Genomic DNA, 18,582 nt, shown 5'->3' on the forward strand with positions numbered 1-18,582 from the left:
CGTTGTGGGGAGCCGCAAAGAGGTCTATCTGAGGCGTCCCCCATTGCGTGAAGATTTGGTGAAGGGTGCTGGAATGGAGAGTCCATTCGTGCGGTTGTAGCAGACGGCTTAGTTTGTCTGCTAAGACGTTGTTCTCCCCCTGGATGTATACTGCTCTGAGTAGGGTGTTGTGGCGCACCGCCCAGTCCCAGACTCGTAGAGCTTCCTGGCAAAGGAGGGCCGAGCCCGTGCCTCCTTGCTTGTTGATATAATACATGGCGGCCTGATTGTCTGTGCGAATGAGGATTACCATGTCGTGGAGTAGGTGTTGGAAAGCTTGGAGCGCATTGAAGATGGCTCTGAGTTCCAGTAGATTGATTTGGTGTAGTCTCTCCGCATTGGTCCAGAATCCTTGGGTGCGGAGACCCTCCAGGTGGGCCCCCCATGCGTAATTCGACGAATCGGTCGTGAGAACTTTCTGATGGGGGGGAGAGTGCATCAGCAAACCTCTGGATAGATTCGAAGAGGTCATCCACCAAAGTAGAGACTGCCGAAGAGCAGGTGTGACTAAGATGTGTTTGGATAGTGGATCGGATGTCTGATTCCACTGTGATGCCAGGGTCCACTGGGGGATCCTGAGGTGGAGTCTGGCAAAGGGTGTCACATGTACTGTGGAGGCCATATGGCCCAGGAGCACCATCAGTTGTCTCGCCGGTAGGGTTTGGCGAGTAGACACCGACTGGCAGAGATGAAGAAGAGACTCCATGCGTTGCCGAGGTAGGAATGCTCGGAGTCGGGTGGTGTCCAGGACCGCTCCGATGAAGGGGAGGGACTGGGTGGGTTGTAGATGAGACTTGGAGAAGTTGATCTCGAAGCCCAAATTCTGGAGGAAGTAGGTTGTAGCCAAGGCCGCCGAAGTGACCTCTGGGGCTGACGGGGCCTTGATGAGCCAGTCTTCGAGGTATGGGAATACCTGTAGACCCCTGTCCCGGAGTGCTGCGGCCACTACCACCAGGCACTTTGTGAAGACTCTGGGGGACGAAGATAGGCCGAATGGTAGCACTCGATACTGTAGGTGCAGATTTCCCACCCGAAATCTGAGGAACTTTCGGGAGGCCGGGTGAATGGGGATGTGAGTGTAGGCCTCCTTGAGATCCAGGGAGCATAACCAGTCGTTCTGCTCGAGGAGGGGGTATAGAGAAGCCAAAGTCAACATGCGAAACTTCTCTTTGACCAGGAACTTGTTGAGGGCCCGAAGGTCTAAAATGGGTCGCAGGTCGCCCGTTTTCTTCGGGACGAGGAAGTACCGGGAGTAAAACCCTCGGTTCAATTGGTCTGACGGGACCGGCTCGACAGCCCGAAGCTGGAGTAAGGTTTGGACTTCCTGAAGAAGAAGGGCGGTCTGCGTCGAGCTTGAAGGATACTCTCTTGGAGGATGGTCCGGGGGGACCCGGTGGAATTGAAGAGAGTATCCTTCTCTTATGATGGTGAGGACCCATAGGTCCGTAGTTATGGCCTCCCATCGATGGTAAAAAAGATGGAGGCGGCCCCCTATGGGAGAGGCCGAGGTTATGCTCCCGGGGGGGGCGTCAAAAGGGCTGGGGGGCCTTAGGTACGGCCGGTGGCTGAGGTTTTTGCTGAGACTTCTGGGGAGGTTGTCTCTTCGCAGGCTGTCTCGCAGCAGGCGTTTGTCTGGGCATGTAACGCCGCTGGTAAATCAGGGGTGGCCTGGAAGGTCGAGACTGTTGAGGTTTGGGTTTGGGCCGCAGGATGGATTGAAAGGATTTTTCATGATCCGACAGCTTCTTGGTAACAGTTTCGATAGACTCATCGAACAGGTCAGCTCCAGCACATGGTACGTTGGCGAGTCTGTCCTGTAGGTTGGGATCCATATCGATGGTACGGAGCCATGCCAGGCGACGCATAGCTACCGCGCTCGCGGCGGCGCGTGCCGAGAGTTCGAATGCATCGAAGGAGGATTGCATCAGCTGGAGGCGTAATTGGGAGAGGGAGGCTACCACTTCCTCGAACTCGAATCGAGCTTGGTTGTCTATGAACGGAGTGAACTTGCGGAGCACCGGCAAGAAGAACTCCAGATAGGAAGAGAAAAAGAAGTTGTAGTTTAGCACCCGTGACGCCATCATGGAGTTTTGGTAGAATTTTCTACCAAATTTGTCCATCGTTCTCCCCTCTCGGCCCGGCGGTACAGAGGCGTAGACCTGGGAGGGATGAGAGCGTTTTAGGGAGGACTCGACCAGCAGGGATTGGTGGGAGAGTTGAGGGCCCTCGAACCCTTTATGGTGCACGATGCGGTATCGAGCATCGAGTTTGCTGGGGATCGCCGGTATGGAATACGGCGTTTCGAAGCACTGCATGAAGGTCTGGTCCAGTAATTTATGCAGGGGGAGCCGAAGCGACTCCGTTGGAGGGTTAGGTAAATGCATGGTGTCCAGATACTCTTTGGAGTATCGGGAGCCCGTGTCAAGGGTCACATCCAGATCATCCGCCATTTGTCGGAGGAATGATGAGAAGGACAATTGTTCCGCCAGCGTCGGTCTGTGGGACGGGCTGGCGGAGGAGGAGGCCTCCAGGTCCGTGGACATCGGGGAGTGACAAGGAGAATCGGGCACCGGTGTCTCCTCGTACTCCGGGCCCCTCGGAGGGGACGCCTCTGATGAGGAGTATCCCCTACGTTGCAGTTTTTTCTGCGGTGACACCTCCGAATGGCGTGAGGAGTGCCAGGATGAGTGTCTCGATCAGTGCCCGTCTCGGTGGCGGGACGGGGATCGGGATCGTCTGTGCATCGCATGGTCTCCCGAGGCCCCCAAGTGGATAGGGCTGGAAGCAGTGGATCGCCACTGGGTTTGCGATGCGGGTTCCTGCGATGCTACCCAAGTCTGGTAAGGAGTACGGAGGAACTCTTCCTGACTATGCCCAGGGCTTCGAGTATCGATCGGAGGTCTGGTCCCATGTTGGCGCGGAGGCGTAATGGGTTCTAATGGCGGCATGTCGGTAAGCGAGGCTTGCCGCGTGGGTATCGCCGCCCTCCCCCGTTCGTCCTCGTCGGTTGTCGAGGTCGAACGGTGTGGGGGAGGGGGAGGGGGCGGACCGCCCCTTTGGACCGGTACCGGGAGGTCACTCTGTATGGCAGCGATGAGCCCGGGTCCGATGGTCTGCATGAGCTCAACGAATTGAGCTTCCAGCACGGACCGTAGCGAAGCCGATAGGGAGGGATCCGCACCGAAAGGGGGTCCTCCTGCACGGGCATCGCGCTCCTTCGAGGTCGAGTGCTTCTGCTTAGTAGCTTTCGGCACTTTGATGACCATTGGTGGCACTGTGGAAGGAAGAGGTACCTGAACCGAGGAGACCGGGGCAGGCACCGACGTCGAGCTCGTGGATGGTGTCGGGGCGAGCGATGCCGGTTTCACCGCACTCGATGCAGGAGGAGTCGATGCCGGTTTCGCCCGAACCGGGGAGGTATCAGATGAAGTGGAGGCTGAGGGATCCTTAGCTGCGTCCATCTTGAACATCGATTCCCACAATAGGCAACGCCGCTTGAATGAGCGTGCCGTAAGGGTAGAGCAAGGCCCGCACGATTTCGGGATGTGGTCAGGGCCCAAACACTGCAAACAGCGCCAGTGAGGGTCCGTGAGTGAAATCGCGCGTTGGCACTTGCTGCACTTTTTAAAACCGGTGATTGGCCGGGACATAGGCCGGAAAATCTCCGCCGCGAGGTCGAAGCCCGTGGGCCTGAGCCACGTGGCCGGCCCGTTCGACCCGCCGGAGGAAATAACCTTCTCTTTTTTTTTTTTTTTTTTTTACTGAAAAAGAAAAGAACTGTTAACTGTAATTAAAAGAAACGAAAACGCGGACAAGGAAGGCAAATTTAACTGAATTCAGCTAGCGCATGAAGAAGTTGAACTTCTCAGCTCCGCGGAAAAGAAAGAACTGAGGAGACATGCCCGGATCTCCGGGTAGGAAGGCACCGGCGCATGCGCGGTGCGGGCATCTAGAAACTTTAAGTTTCTACAAGCAACACGTGCTTGTGAGACGTCCGTACCGGGGCTCTGTCTGATGACATCACCCACTAGTGAGAATACCTGCCTGCTTGTCCTGGGATAAAAACACTTACATCAACAGTAAAGTTAGAATAGGGTCATTAAATCCAGTGACGTACCTAGTATATATGACAGCCAGTGCTGATTATTTTTTAACAACCCCCTCTATAGAAAAAAGTTATTTTTAGTAATAATGCATGAGTCACACAACAAGGGTACACCTAGAAAAAGGCAGCATCTTAAACACTGCAGTGAGCACTAGAACACCAACACACGCATTGTAAAACTAAACAAGCCAGATCCTGCACAGTCAATTGATCCTGTACAATCGATGCTAACAGAAAACCATGTCCTTTTAATACACACAGAACACAGAAACACCCTCGCCCAATATGGAATAATCACAAACTAAAAATAGAAATATGTAGACAAAAGTTAAACTAAACCACCAAGAAACCAGACTCTGCATACAATGCAACACCACAGAAATAGTGACACATGTCCCCTAATACTGTGCAAAATATAGACAGTAGATGTAAATTTGAAAAAAAAAAAAACACCTGTTACATAACAATCGCCACTTTACAAATAAACAAATAGAAATAAAAGAAATAACAAGAAATAAGAAAATACCATTTTATTGGACTAATCCATTTTTCAATTAGTTTTCAGAGGCCAAATCTTTCTTCAAGACAGTACAGTATACAGAACATAGATCACTTCGTGGGCAGGGATCCAAGATGGCCGCGATGATCTGACTGCGGGGAGACGCTTTCAGTAATTCTCCCTAAAGTTTTACTTACATCATCGGAATGCCGAAGAGGAGAGGCAAGAGCGCTGGTGGAGCCTCACGGCGCCCAGAAACCTCTCCTCTGCTCACAATAGATGAAATACTGAGGCGCCTGCAGCAGGAGACGGTAATGCTGGGGAATCGCCCGCTGGAGGTCCTGGCAGTGAGTGAAGCCGTTGTGAACCTCCCTGGGCTAGATGCGACTCTGAGCCCCGACGCAAAGACCCCGCCTCCACAGCTGCAGGGAGCCAGCTCACCTAGAGAGGACAGTCTAGCCGAGGAGGCAGACTTGTTCTCCCAGGAGGATTCGTTGAGCCAGGCTACAGAATTCATCGAGCCTGCGGCAGGAATAGCTATGGAGCAGATGGAAAGACAAGGTGAAGCAGAGAGAAATCTGGAGGTTGAGACAATCCACCCAATACATACAGGTACTTTTTCCTTTGTAAAACCTCCCAATGTTACCCTGGATTCCTTATGGGGCTTAGTCGTTAGTTTGGGCCAGTCATTGTTCCCACAGATAAAGGAACTGGAAAAAATAGTATTAGAACAAAAAGAAGAATTAAAAAATTTTAAACAAGAGACTGTTATAATGAAAAATAAGGTAGAAATATTGAAAAAGATTTGTTAGGAGTGAAGCAATTACAGACTACCCTTATTAGGGATAATACTAATTTGAGAAGAAAAATTGAAAATTTGGAAAATAATTCCCGCTCTAGTAATCTCAGATTATTAAATTTTCCAAAAACTCCAATGATTTCCTCAAAAGAAATGTTGAAAAAATACCTTATGGAAAATTTGAATATTTCAGAAGAAATGCTTCCTCCTTTTGTACAAGTATTCTATTTACTAGCGAAAGAACAAGAAGACCTTCCTCTTCCAAAACAGGATTTACAAATGGACACTACTGCAATCCTGGAAACATCATTGAAGGATATAGTAAAACCTGCTATGTTAATACTAACAGTGGCTTTATTGCCGGATAGAGACTAGCTATTAAAAATGTTCTTTAAAAAGACATAAAGAATTTTTGGGACTAAAGATACAGATGTTCCCGGACGTGACTAAAGATACCCAAAAACGTAGGTGACAATTCTTGCTTCTTAAACCAGGGGTAACAATGATGGGAGGTCTTTTTTTATTACGATATCCCTGTAAATGTATTGTTAAATATAGATTCAACACATACGTATTCTTTGACCCTTCTCAATTAACAGGGTTCCTATCTACGAAACGCCTGGAAGGGGTAAATGAAACAACAGCAATAGTAAAGTAATTAGGTAGACTCCTACTACTGCAGTCAGATGTTTTGCTTTTCTTGTTAATAATATGATTTAATTTCACTAGCACTCACTGGAATTTTTGGATCCATATTATGCGATTAATAGTATTGATTAAGAATGGTATTGCCTAATTAAGATTCTGTCTTGTTTAAATATGTTATTTCTCTTATTTTCAATATTCTGTACAAGAGGTTTCTTATAAAAAATTTTAAAAGCAATAAATAAATAATAATAAAGACAGTACATTATACTGCTGTTATGGTATCCTGTCCTGACCTGAGGAAAGGGGTTTAGTAACCCCCAAAATTGCCTTATTTCCATTTCCTATTTATAGACTTTTATCACTACAGTTACAACGCTACTTGATTCTACATAAAGCAACAAAGAAAATTTATTTCTGCCTTTTTGTCGTTTCTGCTTTAATCATCTTCTCTTCGCTCTCTTCTTTCTATTCAGTATTTGTCCTCTCTCCCTTTCATGCAACAACTGCCCTCTCTCTTTGCCCCTTCCACCCACCCTCTGCCCTCTCTCTCTCTACCCTTTCCATCCACTGTCCACCCTCTCTCCGCCCCTTCCATCCACTGCCCACCCTCTCTCTCTCTTCCATATGGCATCTTCCCTCTTTCTATGTCCCTTCAATAAACTGTATATCCTGTGCCGTTTCTCTCCTTTGTACATGATTCATTTCAGCTTCACCCCTTCTCCATTTTTATTGTCTCCACCCTCCCTCTATTCTATGCTCTGCCATCTCGCTCTTCTCCTTTCCTTCCTTCCTTCCCACTCCACCCCATGGTCCGGCATCTCTATCTCCTTCTCTTCTCTCCCCCCATGCCCTGGCATCCCTCTCTTCTCCCATCTCTCCTTCCTTGCCTCTGGCACCTTCTCTCCTTCCTTTCCCTCTGGTCTGGCATTTGTCTCCTTAGTTTGCCTTCCCTCACTCATGCCCTGGCATCTCTCCTCTCCTTCCATCTCCCCCACCCCCTCCATTATCTGGTATCTCCACTCCTTCTTTTCTATCCCTCCCTCCTTCCTTCCTTTCCCCTGGTCTGGCATCTGTCTCCTTCCCCCTCCCCGATATGCCCTGACATTTCTCCCTCCCCCTTCATGGGCTGGTATCTCCTTTCCTTTCTCTACATCCAATGATCTTGGCATCTCTCTTTCCTCTCCTCTCCCTTCCCTGGTCTCTTCCCCCCCACCCCCCACCCCCCGCAGATTCGCTACAGGCTAAGGCGGGAGATAGGTCAATGACGGAGGGAAGCTTACAACTTGGTGCTCTTGCTTGCTTTGGGCCTTCCTCGCTGCCAGGTCCTGCCTTCGCGGAAACAGAAAGTAGACAGGACCCAGTAGCAAGGAAGGTCCGACGCAAGCAAGAGCACCAAGTTGTAAGCTTCCCTCCCTGCCCTATCTCCCGCCTTAGCCTGTAGCAAATCTATTTCTTGAACCTGCTTTATTCCTCTTAGGCACCTTCTTCCTCCTTTTCCATATGTGAGCAGCAGTTACTTGAGCACGCACCTGCTAGCTTACTCTCTCCTCTGATTGGTTCTCCTGCAAAGTGAAACCAATGTCCTGCAGAAACAGATCAGCCTGTCTTTCAGAATCAGCAGCAGAATGAAAGCAAACAGGACATTGGGGTTCTTCCTGTTTTGTGCACTCGGTCGTAATGAGCCTGCAGCCCCTGCCTCCAACTACGACTGTAAAAACCAACCAGCAGTAGGAAAAATAAAAAATAAATAAAGCTGAAAACCCGCTTGCTGGTGCTTAAAAAAAAAAAAAAAAGTCAGGCTGAGGTGAATTCACGACCAAGATGACAGCTGGGCACTTACCTAAATTAGCCAGGCAAAGTGCCCGGCTAAAAGGCGCTAGGGAGAACACTAATAGTAAATGACAGCAGACAAAGACATCCATGTATTACATGCACTATAATTTCATGATTAAATTAAAATGTCTTTTTTCTTTGTTATTTCTGGGCCATAGACTTTAGAAGTCCATCCAGTAATGTCCTTAAGTTCCAAATACTGGAGTTACTGTTGAAGCTCACTCCAGCTTATCCAAACCATCTCCAGTCTCAACAGAGCATACCTGGTACCCCCCTTTCTCCTGACATAGGCCATTACTGTGACATTGTCCGAAGAGACCCTGGCCATTTTGCCTTCAAGAGAGCTTTGCAACATTATCAACATTATGCGCTGGCTCACATTTCCAGCCAACTGATAGACCATTTCTTCTGCGAGGGTGACCATCACCCTGAATTGGATGACCCTCGTAATGATCTCCCCAGCTTCAAGGCTTGCATCTGTTGTTAGGAGCACTCAAGAGGATAGTTGTAAATATATGCCTCCCAAAAGGCTCTATCCAAAGCCACAAACTTAAACTGTGTTATGTCTCCACTGTCAAAGACAGCAGTGTCTGAAGAGAGTACCTTCTGCAGGGACCAACGGGACAATAACATTTTCTGTAAGGAGCGAATATGAACTCTCACCCTAGGCACAACCTCTATGGTCACTATCATAGACCCCAGCACTTGGAGATAGTGCTATGCTGAAGGAGATGGCATTGTCAGAAGCTATGAAATCTGGAGTGTCTCAGGCAGGAAAATGCAGCCTTCCGCCGTGCTGAATCACATTCCCAAGTTCTCCAGAGACTGTATTGGCTTCAGATGGCTTATCCGAAAGTTGATAATCCAACCCAGCTCTTGAAGAAGCTTCTCACTGTGCGTTGCTGGTGCTGGGAACTGCTGAGCTGCAGCTGATACACTGAGAAGACTTCTGCCTCATACAAGTCTGCAAAGGTCCATATACTTGTATCTTCAGGCTGCCAGTTACACCGTAGTCTGGACTGAGGCCTCAAACCCCCTCTGCATGTGTCAATGGGGGGAGGAACAATGCATCTGGCACCACTAAAGTCCGAATACCCATCCGTGTCCACACAGCCTGCACTCAAGCTCCTGATAAATCAGGCGTGAGCTCCAAAGGGAACATGAGCCCCCAAACTTATTAGTGAAAGCCGGCTAAGCATGGGGTATCCTGCTCGCTACAGATTTCTATGCCCGATAGTCTGTGTCTTCTCGCAGTCAGAGCTGTCCCAGGATAGCTGATGCCTTCTGCAATCTCATGATTAGAGACGAACATAACCCAATATTCAAGACTACGGTACTCTCTGCACTAGAAAAGTATGATATAATAAAGGCTGTAGATTTTTTTTTTAAACTTTTTGGGTGTTGAATATTCTGTTTTTTAATGTTTAATTAGGCCCCCACTACAATAATAAATTGGTTACTGACTTTCAGTAGATTAATATTATCAGCATACCATAACTATGAGGGCTCTGTTGTGTCTGATCTATATTAGTGAAAATACTCATATTTATCAATGATGCACGGTCCTGCACAATACTCTGATAATATATATTAGCACTGTGTACCAAGTAATAGTTTGCATGCATTCATACTCCTACGCTGCCAGTTCTGTCTAGATCGTCCCCTTTCCACTTCAAACAGTATAATGATCAAGAAACTATAACACTCCTTTCAAATGTCTATTCATCAACCTAAATAAAATGGCATTCACAACTCCAAGCAGTAAGCGTTTCCTTGTAACAGAACAAAGCTTGGAAACACTTCTACTACAATTTGGATGCCATCCATTTGAAACTGATTGGTACTGCAAGCCAAAGAATTCCGGTCCTTATAAATACTCAGAAATCCTGTAATGATCCTAGAACCCCTTCTAAAACCATGCAGTTCTTTGCAGAATAGAGTGACTGGGGTGTAGAGAACAGGCAAAGTAGGCTACTTGGTTCTATCAAGTATTTATCACAGGAACACAAACTGGAAAAAAAATATACAAATGTAGATTTCAATACCATGTGTACTACCAGGCATTACAGTAGTTGCCTCTTGTATATTCTCAACTTGGCATTTTAGGTCAAACACTAACCTCATTCCTTCAGAGGTTAGAGGAACAATGAGTGTGAATTAAAAGAAAATATACAGATGTTGAATAGTAGTTTTACACAAAGATCCTACAAATACACTAGTAAAGAGAGGGAATGTTTATTTATTATTGGACCCTATAAAATGCACATTTAGGACTAAATTCTATAAATGGCACCTAAAAAATAGCACTTAATGTTATTCTACAAATCAGTGTTTCTCAACCTTTTCAAGCCAAGTACACCCTAAGCCTAACAAATACCAACCGAGTACCCCTGCCCAAGCTCCAGCATTTTTCACCACTACCCACCAGCCTCATGCCCATTTCTCCTTCTATCACCCCTCTCCAACACCATGTCACAACCCGCCGCTGATTCCTCCTCCTCCCCCCGGTCTGCTGCCGCCACTACCCACCAGCTCCATTCAATTATCCCCCTCCACAACTGTGGGCAAGGAAGGTCCAGACATGTGCAGTGATTGCATGCAACTGGCCCAAAAGCCTTCCCCCCGATGTCAATTCTGATGTCGGAGAGAAGGTCCGGGCCAGCCTCTCTCTTGCCATGCCCAATTTTCCTTTCTTCCTTTCCCCATGTGCACCATCTCTCACTCACACACTCATGCTCAATAATTCTCCCATTCTATTCTTTCCCTACCTATGTCCCAAGTTAGTGTCCCCTTTCTCTCTCCATTCTGTCTCCAATGTTCATGCCCCCTTTTCTTTCTCTGTTGAGTTTGTGGCCCCTCCCCCCTCACTGCCTCCAAGCCTTTGTCCTACCCCCTTCTTCCCTCCCCCGAAGCCATCCCATGCTGAAGCCTGCCTGCCCTCTGCTGAAACCGCCGCCGATTCCTCCCTGCCACCCAACACGCAACATCCACCCCCCCCCCCAGTCCGCTGCCTCACCCCGCAGCCACCGCACCTGTCGTCGCCACCTTACACGCTCCATCCAATCATCCCCCGCCGCTGACGCAACCCCGGGCAAGGAAGGGCTAGGCGCGTGCGATTGCACACCACCGGCCCACAAGCCTTCCACCCGACATCAATTCCCCGTGCCAGCCAATCAGTGGAGGAATCTGTGGCATCTTCAGTGGGAGGCAGGTAGGGAGAGAACCTGGGCAGCGGCCAGCCTCTGTACCCCCAACAGGCAGCCCATGTACCCCCCTGGGGTACGCGTACTGCAGGTTGAGAAACACTGCTCTAGATCAGTGTTCTTCAACCTTTTTACACCCGTGGACCGGCAGAAAAAAAATAATTATTTTGTGGACCGGCAAACTACTAGGACTAAAATTTAAAAATCCCGTTTCCGCCCCATCTCCGCGAGCTCGGTCCCCACAAATCATCTGATCCCATCCACACAAGCCTCAGTTATGATTTTATATTGAATGTATTTTATTAAAGTATAAAAAGAAACAATATTCTGTAGAATTGTCATTTTATAAATACAAATAATTCAGAGCAAGGATCAACAAAACCCCTGTCTCCCCTCCCCTTCACATATATCCCCTCTACTATCAAGAAAACTGAACAAGCCAAATTATTACAGAATGCTACACAGAAATATCATGCTAACAGAATACTGAAGTAACACATGACAGGAATAGTTTTAGGGGAGTGCAACTAGGGCAACTGCCCCCTGGTCAGAGAGCGCCCTAAGCCAGCTGAAAGCTAAAGAAGCACTGCCTGGGTTTTGCAGTCCCCAGTTATGTCTAACACCAGCTCTAGCAGGATATATATTTCAAATCTGATATATTCTAATCACAAAATAGAAATAAAATTATTTTTTTCTACCTTTTGTCGTCTCTGGTTTCTGCTTTCAATCTTTTTTTCACTCTCTTCCTTCCAGCGTATGCCCTCTCTGTCTCTTCAATCCAGCATCTGCCCCTTCCATCCACTATCTGTCCTCTCCCCCTTCCATATGGTATCTGTCTTCTTTCTATGTCCCTCTCCCCTTTCCATCCAGCTTGTGCCCCTCTCTCCTATTTACATGATTCATTCCAGCTTCACTGCTCTCTTCATTTTTATCTCTCCTACACCAGATCTATCATCGTTGTCCCTCTGCTTATTTTTCTGCTGACCTCTTCCTATCATCAATCTCTCTACTTTCTCATGCCTGTGTCTCCCCTTCCCCTCCTCTAATCTCTCTGCCAGCTGTTTCCTTCCTTTTTTCATTCTCCCTTCCCTCCTCCTCCTGTCCAGCAGTAACTCTCTTCCCTTCCTCCCCTCCCAGCAGCATCTCTCCGTCTCCCTCTCCAGTAGCAGCTGTCCCTTTTTTTTCCTTGCCCAGCAGCTTCCCAGATTCCTTTCCCTCCTCCCCTCCCAGAAGCATCTCTCCTTCTCCCTCTCCAGTAGCAGCTGTACCTTTTTTTCCTTGCCCAGCAGCTTCCCAGATTCCTTTCCCTCCTCCCCTCCCAGAAGCATCTCTCCTTCTTCTCCCTCTCCAGTAGCAGCTGTCCCTTTTTTTATCTTGCCCAGCAGCTTCCCAGATTCCTTTCCCTCCTCCCCTCCCAGAAGCATCTCTCCGTCTCCTTCTCCCTCTCCAGTAGCAGCTGTCCCTTTTTTTCCTAGCCCAGCAGCTTCCCAGATTCCTTTCCCTCCTCCCCTCCCAGATGCATCTCTCCTTCTCCTTCTCCCTCTCCAGTAGCAGCTGTCCCTTTTTTTTTCTGGCCCAGCAGCTTCCCAGATTCCTTTCCCTCCTCCCCTCCCAGATGCATCTCTCCTTCTCCTTCTCCCTCTCCAGTAGCAGCTGTCCCTTTTTTTTCCTGGCCCAGCAGCTTCCCAGATTCCTTTCCCTCCTCCCCTCCCAGAAGCATCTCTCCTTCTCCCTTTCCAGTAGCAGCTGTCCCTTTTTTCCCCTGCCCAGCAGCTTCCCAGACTGATAGTGGTTTTCTCCCCTCCCAGCAGCTCTTCTTACTTCCCAGCGCAGCGATTCACGAAGGCAGCCTCGGGTCCTTTGTTGGGTCGCGCCGCCTCTGAGGAAAGAGGAAGTTGCATCATTAGAGGCAGCCGCGACTCAGCAAAAGCCCCGAGGCTGCCTTCGTGAATCGCTGCGCTGGGAAGTAAAGGAGAGCTGTAGAGAGGGGAGAAAGCCACTGTCGGAGGCTCCCCAAGATCTCTCCGGCCCAGCGCACGCTTCCGATGCTGATCTTGCCGGTCCTGCGCGGACCGGCAGGAAGTTCAAATGAGTCAATCTTGCCGGTCCTGTGCGGACCGGCAAAAATTTCCTGCGGACCGGCGGTTGAAGAACTGTGCTCTAGATCATTTGAAAGAGCTTGAATTGTCCTACCAAGAAGAAAGTGCAAGAACTACACAATCCCACTGGGTAAAGTTGGTATTCTACAAAAACTCATGACTACTATTGCTACAAAAATGGGTTCCACCAAATAGTGAGTCAGGAGGGGTGAAGGCTCATACAATCAGGACTTTTTAGTTTCTTATTCTTATTTATTTTCACACTGAAAATGTAGAGCATATTGTGTTAACTGGTGAAACAAAATCCTTTAATGCCTGGTGAATTGCCCTTTTTTGGATAGCAGAATATCAACAATGCACACAATGTAACAACTTTACAGCACAGCGCACAACTTTTTCTCTTAGTAAACTAACATAATTTATGCACATATTTGCCACATATGGCAGGCTATTACAATATTATCTTCAAATTGTGTTCTTGGAGCATAATCTTTACCTTTCCATGCCTCACTCTACTAACAGTACATGCAGTTGCAGAACATAAGTTATGGATTATATTATTTTTATTAACACTTATAGAAAAACAAAACCACACCAATGTATTGACATCTATGCACAATCGGTAGTCTGTTTTGACAGCCAAAGCACTGAGCTGTAATGTCTTAAAAACCCTTTCTTAGGAAGCACTAATCTGCACTTAAAACAAAATTTTCTCAGTGCCTGACATATTACTCTGCAAGATGTAAGATAACTTATCAAGAAAATTGTGACTGGAATTCACAGCAGTCAGTAATGTGGAACCTTCCACAAAGTCAACATATTAAACTAAGCTGTAGGCCATTATAAAAATAAACTGCTTATGACGATCTTTTCAGTGTTTACTTTTACTCTTTTAGCTTGATTCATCAAGGTCTTTTCCCATAGGCCAAGAGCTGATGGAGGAGAAGGGAGGGGGGACCCTTAGTGAATCAGTCCCATTATATATATGGACAGAAACACCCAGGTGATCACTTAACACAAACTGATTTGAGGATTTTGAATCCAACTAGTTACTTGTGTGTGGTGATGATTCTATTGGGAACATTTAAATGTGTTTTCAGTTTTGGTGAGTAAAATTTACTGCACTTACAATATAAAACCGAAAAGACATGCATTCCCAAGCCATTTTAGTGCGCGCTGAACGCTAATGCGTCCATAGACTTATAATGTTTAGCGCGCGCTAAAACATGTAGTACACCTTAGTAAAAGAGGGGGTTAAGAAATTACACTTAGGTAACTTGTCAACCAAAATGCATATATGTGCTGTAAATACAAGCGAAATAGAGGAAACAAGAAACTGAATTTCAGCTAAAGATTACACGGCATAAAAACGGCAGCACAGTCTGACGATGATTCTACAGTCTAAGGAGCTAGTTCAGATAATAGTGGCTACACTCATATCAATACATGTTATTAAAAACAAACTTTGGTTTATGTGACTTAGCAGGGTTAGAACTGCGGAAGAATGTGAGGTCCTACAAAGGGACCTGAACAAACTGGAGGAGTGGGCAAATAAATGGCAGATGAGCTTCAATGTAGGGAAATGCAAGGTCATGCATATAGGGAAAAAGAACCTGATGTTCAGCTACCAAATGGAGGGATTAGTACTAGAGGGCAGTAACCTTGAAAAAGACTTGGGTGTGCTGGTCGACATAACAATGAAGTCAACGGCACAATGCGCAGCAGCCTCCAAGAAAGCAAACAGAATGTTGGGTATTATTAAGAAGGGTATTACAACCAGAACGAAGGAAGTCATCATGCCGCTGTATCGCACGATGGTGCGACCGCATCTGTGTCCAATATTGGTCGCCGTACCTAAAGAAGGACATGGAGATACTTGAGAGGGTTCAGAGAAGAGCGACAAGAATGATAAAAGGTATGGAAAACCTTTCATATGCTGAGAGGCTAGAAAGGCTGGGGCTCTTCACCCTGGAAAAGCGGAGACTCAGAGGAGACATGATAGAGACTTACAAGATCATGAAAGGCATAGAGAAGGTGGAAAGGGACAGATTCTTCAGCCTATTGGGGGCACTCGGAGAAATTGAAAGGGGAGAGGTTTAGAACCAATGCTAGGAAATTTTTCTTCACTCAGAGGGTGGTGGACACCTGGAATGCGCTTCCGGAAGCTGTGATAGGACAGAGTACATTAAGGGGATTCAAAGAGGGATTGGACAAGTTCCTGAAGGATACGGGGATTGAGGGATATAGACAGAGGTAGAGATTGGTTCATAAAAGGATATAGATAGAAGAATAATGAGGATTGTAAGGTTTTAGCCAAAGGATCACTTACAGGTCACGGACCTGATGGGCCGCCGCGGGAGCGGACTGCTGGGTGTGATGGACCCCTGGTCTGACCCAGCGGAGGAAACTTCTTATGTTCGTAACCCAGTTTCAGATCTTGCACTTCAGCTTTTATTTATAAAAGAGTTGTTTTTTTTCTGATTAAGCACCTTAAAATTAACTAGGTAAGCCATTTTAGCCTTAAGAGAGTTGAGAGAAGTAATATGCCATGCCTGACAGACACACCAAACAAATCAGAATACAAATAGAAAGAAAGATGAAACATAGAAAGATGACGGCAGAAAAGGGCCAAGGCCCATCAAGTCTGCCCACTCTATAGACCCTCCCCTTAATATTATACAATGTTTTACCCTGACCCACTTAGGGATCCCACATGGGCGTCCCATTTATTCTTAAAATCTGGCACGCTGCTGGCCTCGATTACCTGTACTGGAAGTTTGTTCCATTGATCAATCACTCGCTCCGTGAAGAAATACTTCCTGGTGTCGCCGTGAAATTTTCCGCCCTTGAGTTTGAGCGGGTGCCCCCTTGTGGTTGAGGGGCCTCTGAGAAGGAAAATGTTATCTTCCACTTCTATACGTCCGGTGACGTATTTAAACGTCTCAATCATGTCTCCCCTCTCCCTGCGTTCCTCGAGAGTGTAGAGCTGCAAATTGTTTAGTCTTGCTTCGTACGAGAGACTTTTAAGCCCTGAGACCATTCTGGTGGCCATCCTTTGGACCGACTCGACCCTCTGCATGTCTTTGCGATAATGTGGCCTCCAGAATTGCACACAGTATTCCAGATGAGGTCTCACCATGGTCCTGTATAATGGCATTATGACTGCAGGCTTTCTGCTGACGAAACTTCTACGGATGCAACCCAGCATCTGTCTTGCCCTTGAGGAAGCCTTCTCCACCTGATTGGCAGATTTCATGTCTGCACTAATGATTACTCCTAAATCTCGTTCTGCTGAAGTGCTGGTCAAGGTCTCCCCGTTCAAGGTATAAGTTCTGCATGGGTTTCTGCTACCCAGGTGCATGACCTTACACTTTCCAGCATTGAAGCCCAGCTGCCAGGTTGAGGACCAGCATTCCAATGTACGCAGGTCCTGCGCCATAATATCTTGTAGATTGTCCTCGCTTACCATATTACATAGTTTGGCGTCGTCGGCGAATAATGTTACTTTACCTTGAAGCCCTTGAGTCAGATCTCCTATGAATATGTTGAAGAGGAGTGGACCCAAGACCGAGCCCTGCGGCACCCCGCTGGTCACCTCCGATGTCTCAGAGAAAGTACCGTTAACCATCACCCTCTGAAGTCTGCCACTCAGCCAATCATTGACCCATGCCGTCAGAGTCTCTCCTAACCCCATCGATTTCATCTTGTTTAACAGTCTGCGGTGTGGGACGCTGTCAAAAGCTTTACTGAAGTCCAGGTACACTATGTCTAGTGAATCTCCTTCGTCCAGTCTTTTTGTTACCCAGTCAAAGAAGCTGATGAGGTATGATTGGCAGGACCTACCCTTGGTGAATCCATGTTGATTGGGGTCCCGTAGATTCCCTTCGTCCAAGACCGTGTCCAATTGGCGTTTGATCAGTGTTTCCATGAGTTTGCATACTATCGATGTCAGACTCACCGGTCTGTAATTTGCAGCCTCTGTCCTGCAATCCTTTTTGTGTAGAGGAACGACGTTAGCTGTTTTCCAGTCCAAGGGGACTGTCCCTGTACTCAGTGAGAGATTGAAGAGCACGGCTAACGGTTCTGCCAGGACATCACCTAACTCCCTGAGCACTCTGGGGTGCAGATTGTCCGGTCCCATGGCTTTGTCCACCTTGAGTTTTGTTAGCTCAAGGTAAACTCCGCTGGGTGTGAATTTAAAATTCCGAAACGGGTCTTTTGTATTTGACTGTGGCTTCAATTGAGGGCCGGACCCTGGTGCCTCGCAGGTGAAGACCGAGCAGAAGTATTCGTTTAGTAGTTCGGCCTTTTCGGGATCCGATTCTGCGTAATTCCCGTCCGTTTTTTTCAGGCGTACTATCCCGTCTCAAGTTTCAAGTTTATTAGGATTTTATATACCGCCTATCAAGGTTATCTAAGCGGTTTTTACAATCAGGTACTCAAGCATCTTCCCTCTCTGTCCCGGTGGGCTCACAATCTATCTAACGTACCTGGAGCTACGGAGGATTAAGTGACTTGCCCAGGGTCACAAGGAGCAGCGCGGGGTTTAAACCCACAACCCCAGGGTGCTGAGGCTGTAGATCCAACCACTGCGCCACACACTCCTCCTGTGTTTTTTTTCCTGTCTGTGTTTTTTTTCCTGTCACTGATATACCGGAAAAAGGATTTGTCCCCTTTCTTAATGTTGTTTGCTAGAGTTTCTTCCACTCGAAGTTTGGCCTCCCTGACTGCCGTTTTGACCTCTGTGGACTTGATCCTGTGTAGCAGTTGATCTTCGCTTTTCCCCGTGCGTTTGAAGGAAGCAAATGTGTTTTTCTTCTCCTTAACGAGACGTGAGATCTCTGCGGTGAACCACTGGGGTTTGTCTTTTCTTCGCCGTTTGTGTGATGATTTTATGTAACGGCCGGTTGCCTCGTGTATGACAGATTTCAGGGATGACCACATATCCTCCACATTCCCTGTCTCAGTTTGGACCTGGAGCGCCTGATGGACGAAGACTCCCATGCGTGCAAAGTCTGTTCCTCGGAAGTTGAGTACCTTTGTTTTAGTGTTTGATCTATGGAAACCTTTCCTCAGGTGGAACCATACCATGTTATGATCGCTGGAGGCTAGCTTATCTCCCACGAAGACTTCTGAGACGCTTTCCCCATTGGTGAGTACTAGGTCAAGGATCGTTTGGGCCCTAGTGGGCTCCATTACCATTTGATTGAGGCGTGCTCCTCTTATGGAGGCTAATAGCCTCTTGCTGCCGCTGGTTGTTGCTGAAGGTGTGCTCCAGTCTACGTCCGGCATATTGAAGTCTCCCATTAGTACAACGTCCCCCCGTAGAGCGATATTTTCTATGTCTTCGATTAGTT

The 18,582-nt window shown here is 47.5% G+C and overlaps 3 protein-coding genes across 8 annotated transcripts in view; 2 read left to right on the plus strand and 1 right to left on the minus strand.

Moving 5' to 3' along the window:
- GDF7 (growth differentiation factor 7) overlaps nucleotides 1-18,582 on the plus strand; it is a 201,138-nt gene that overhangs the window by 174,442 nt on the left and 8,114 nt on the right. The window lies entirely within an intron of this gene.
- LDAH (lipid droplet associated hydrolase) overlaps nucleotides 1-18,582 on the minus strand; it is a 154,095-nt gene that overhangs the window by 95,267 nt on the left and 40,246 nt on the right. The window lies entirely within an intron of this gene.
- Nucleotides 4,825-9,251, plus strand: LOC117356770. The gene is made up of 2 exons (XM_033936419.1): nucleotides 4,825-5,255; nucleotides 8,082-9,251. The coding sequence occupies exons 1-2, from the start codon at nucleotides 4,850-4,852 to the stop codon at nucleotides 8,408-8,410; spliced, it is 735 nt and encodes a 244-aa protein (XP_033792310.1). The 5' UTR covers nucleotides 4,825-4,849; the 3' UTR covers nucleotides 8,411-9,251.

The sequence above is a fragment of the Geotrypetes seraphini genome, chromosome 3, assembly GCF_902459505.1.
Source record: "Geotrypetes seraphini chromosome 3, aGeoSer1.1, whole genome shotgun sequence".
Classification (NCBI taxonomy): domain Eukaryota; kingdom Metazoa; phylum Chordata; class Amphibia; order Gymnophiona; family Dermophiidae; genus Geotrypetes; species Geotrypetes seraphini.

Excerpts from the sequence above, each read along its gene's own strand:
- LOC117356770 (XM_033936419.1), top strand. The coding sequence starts at position 4,850 with ATGCCGAAGAGGAGAGGCAAGAGCGCTGGTGGAGCCTCACGGCGCCCA. Across the intron at positions 5,256-8,081 it reads AATCCACCCAATACATACAG|ACTTTAGAAGTCCATCCAGT; the intron begins GTACTTTTTCCT and ends TCTGGGCCATAG.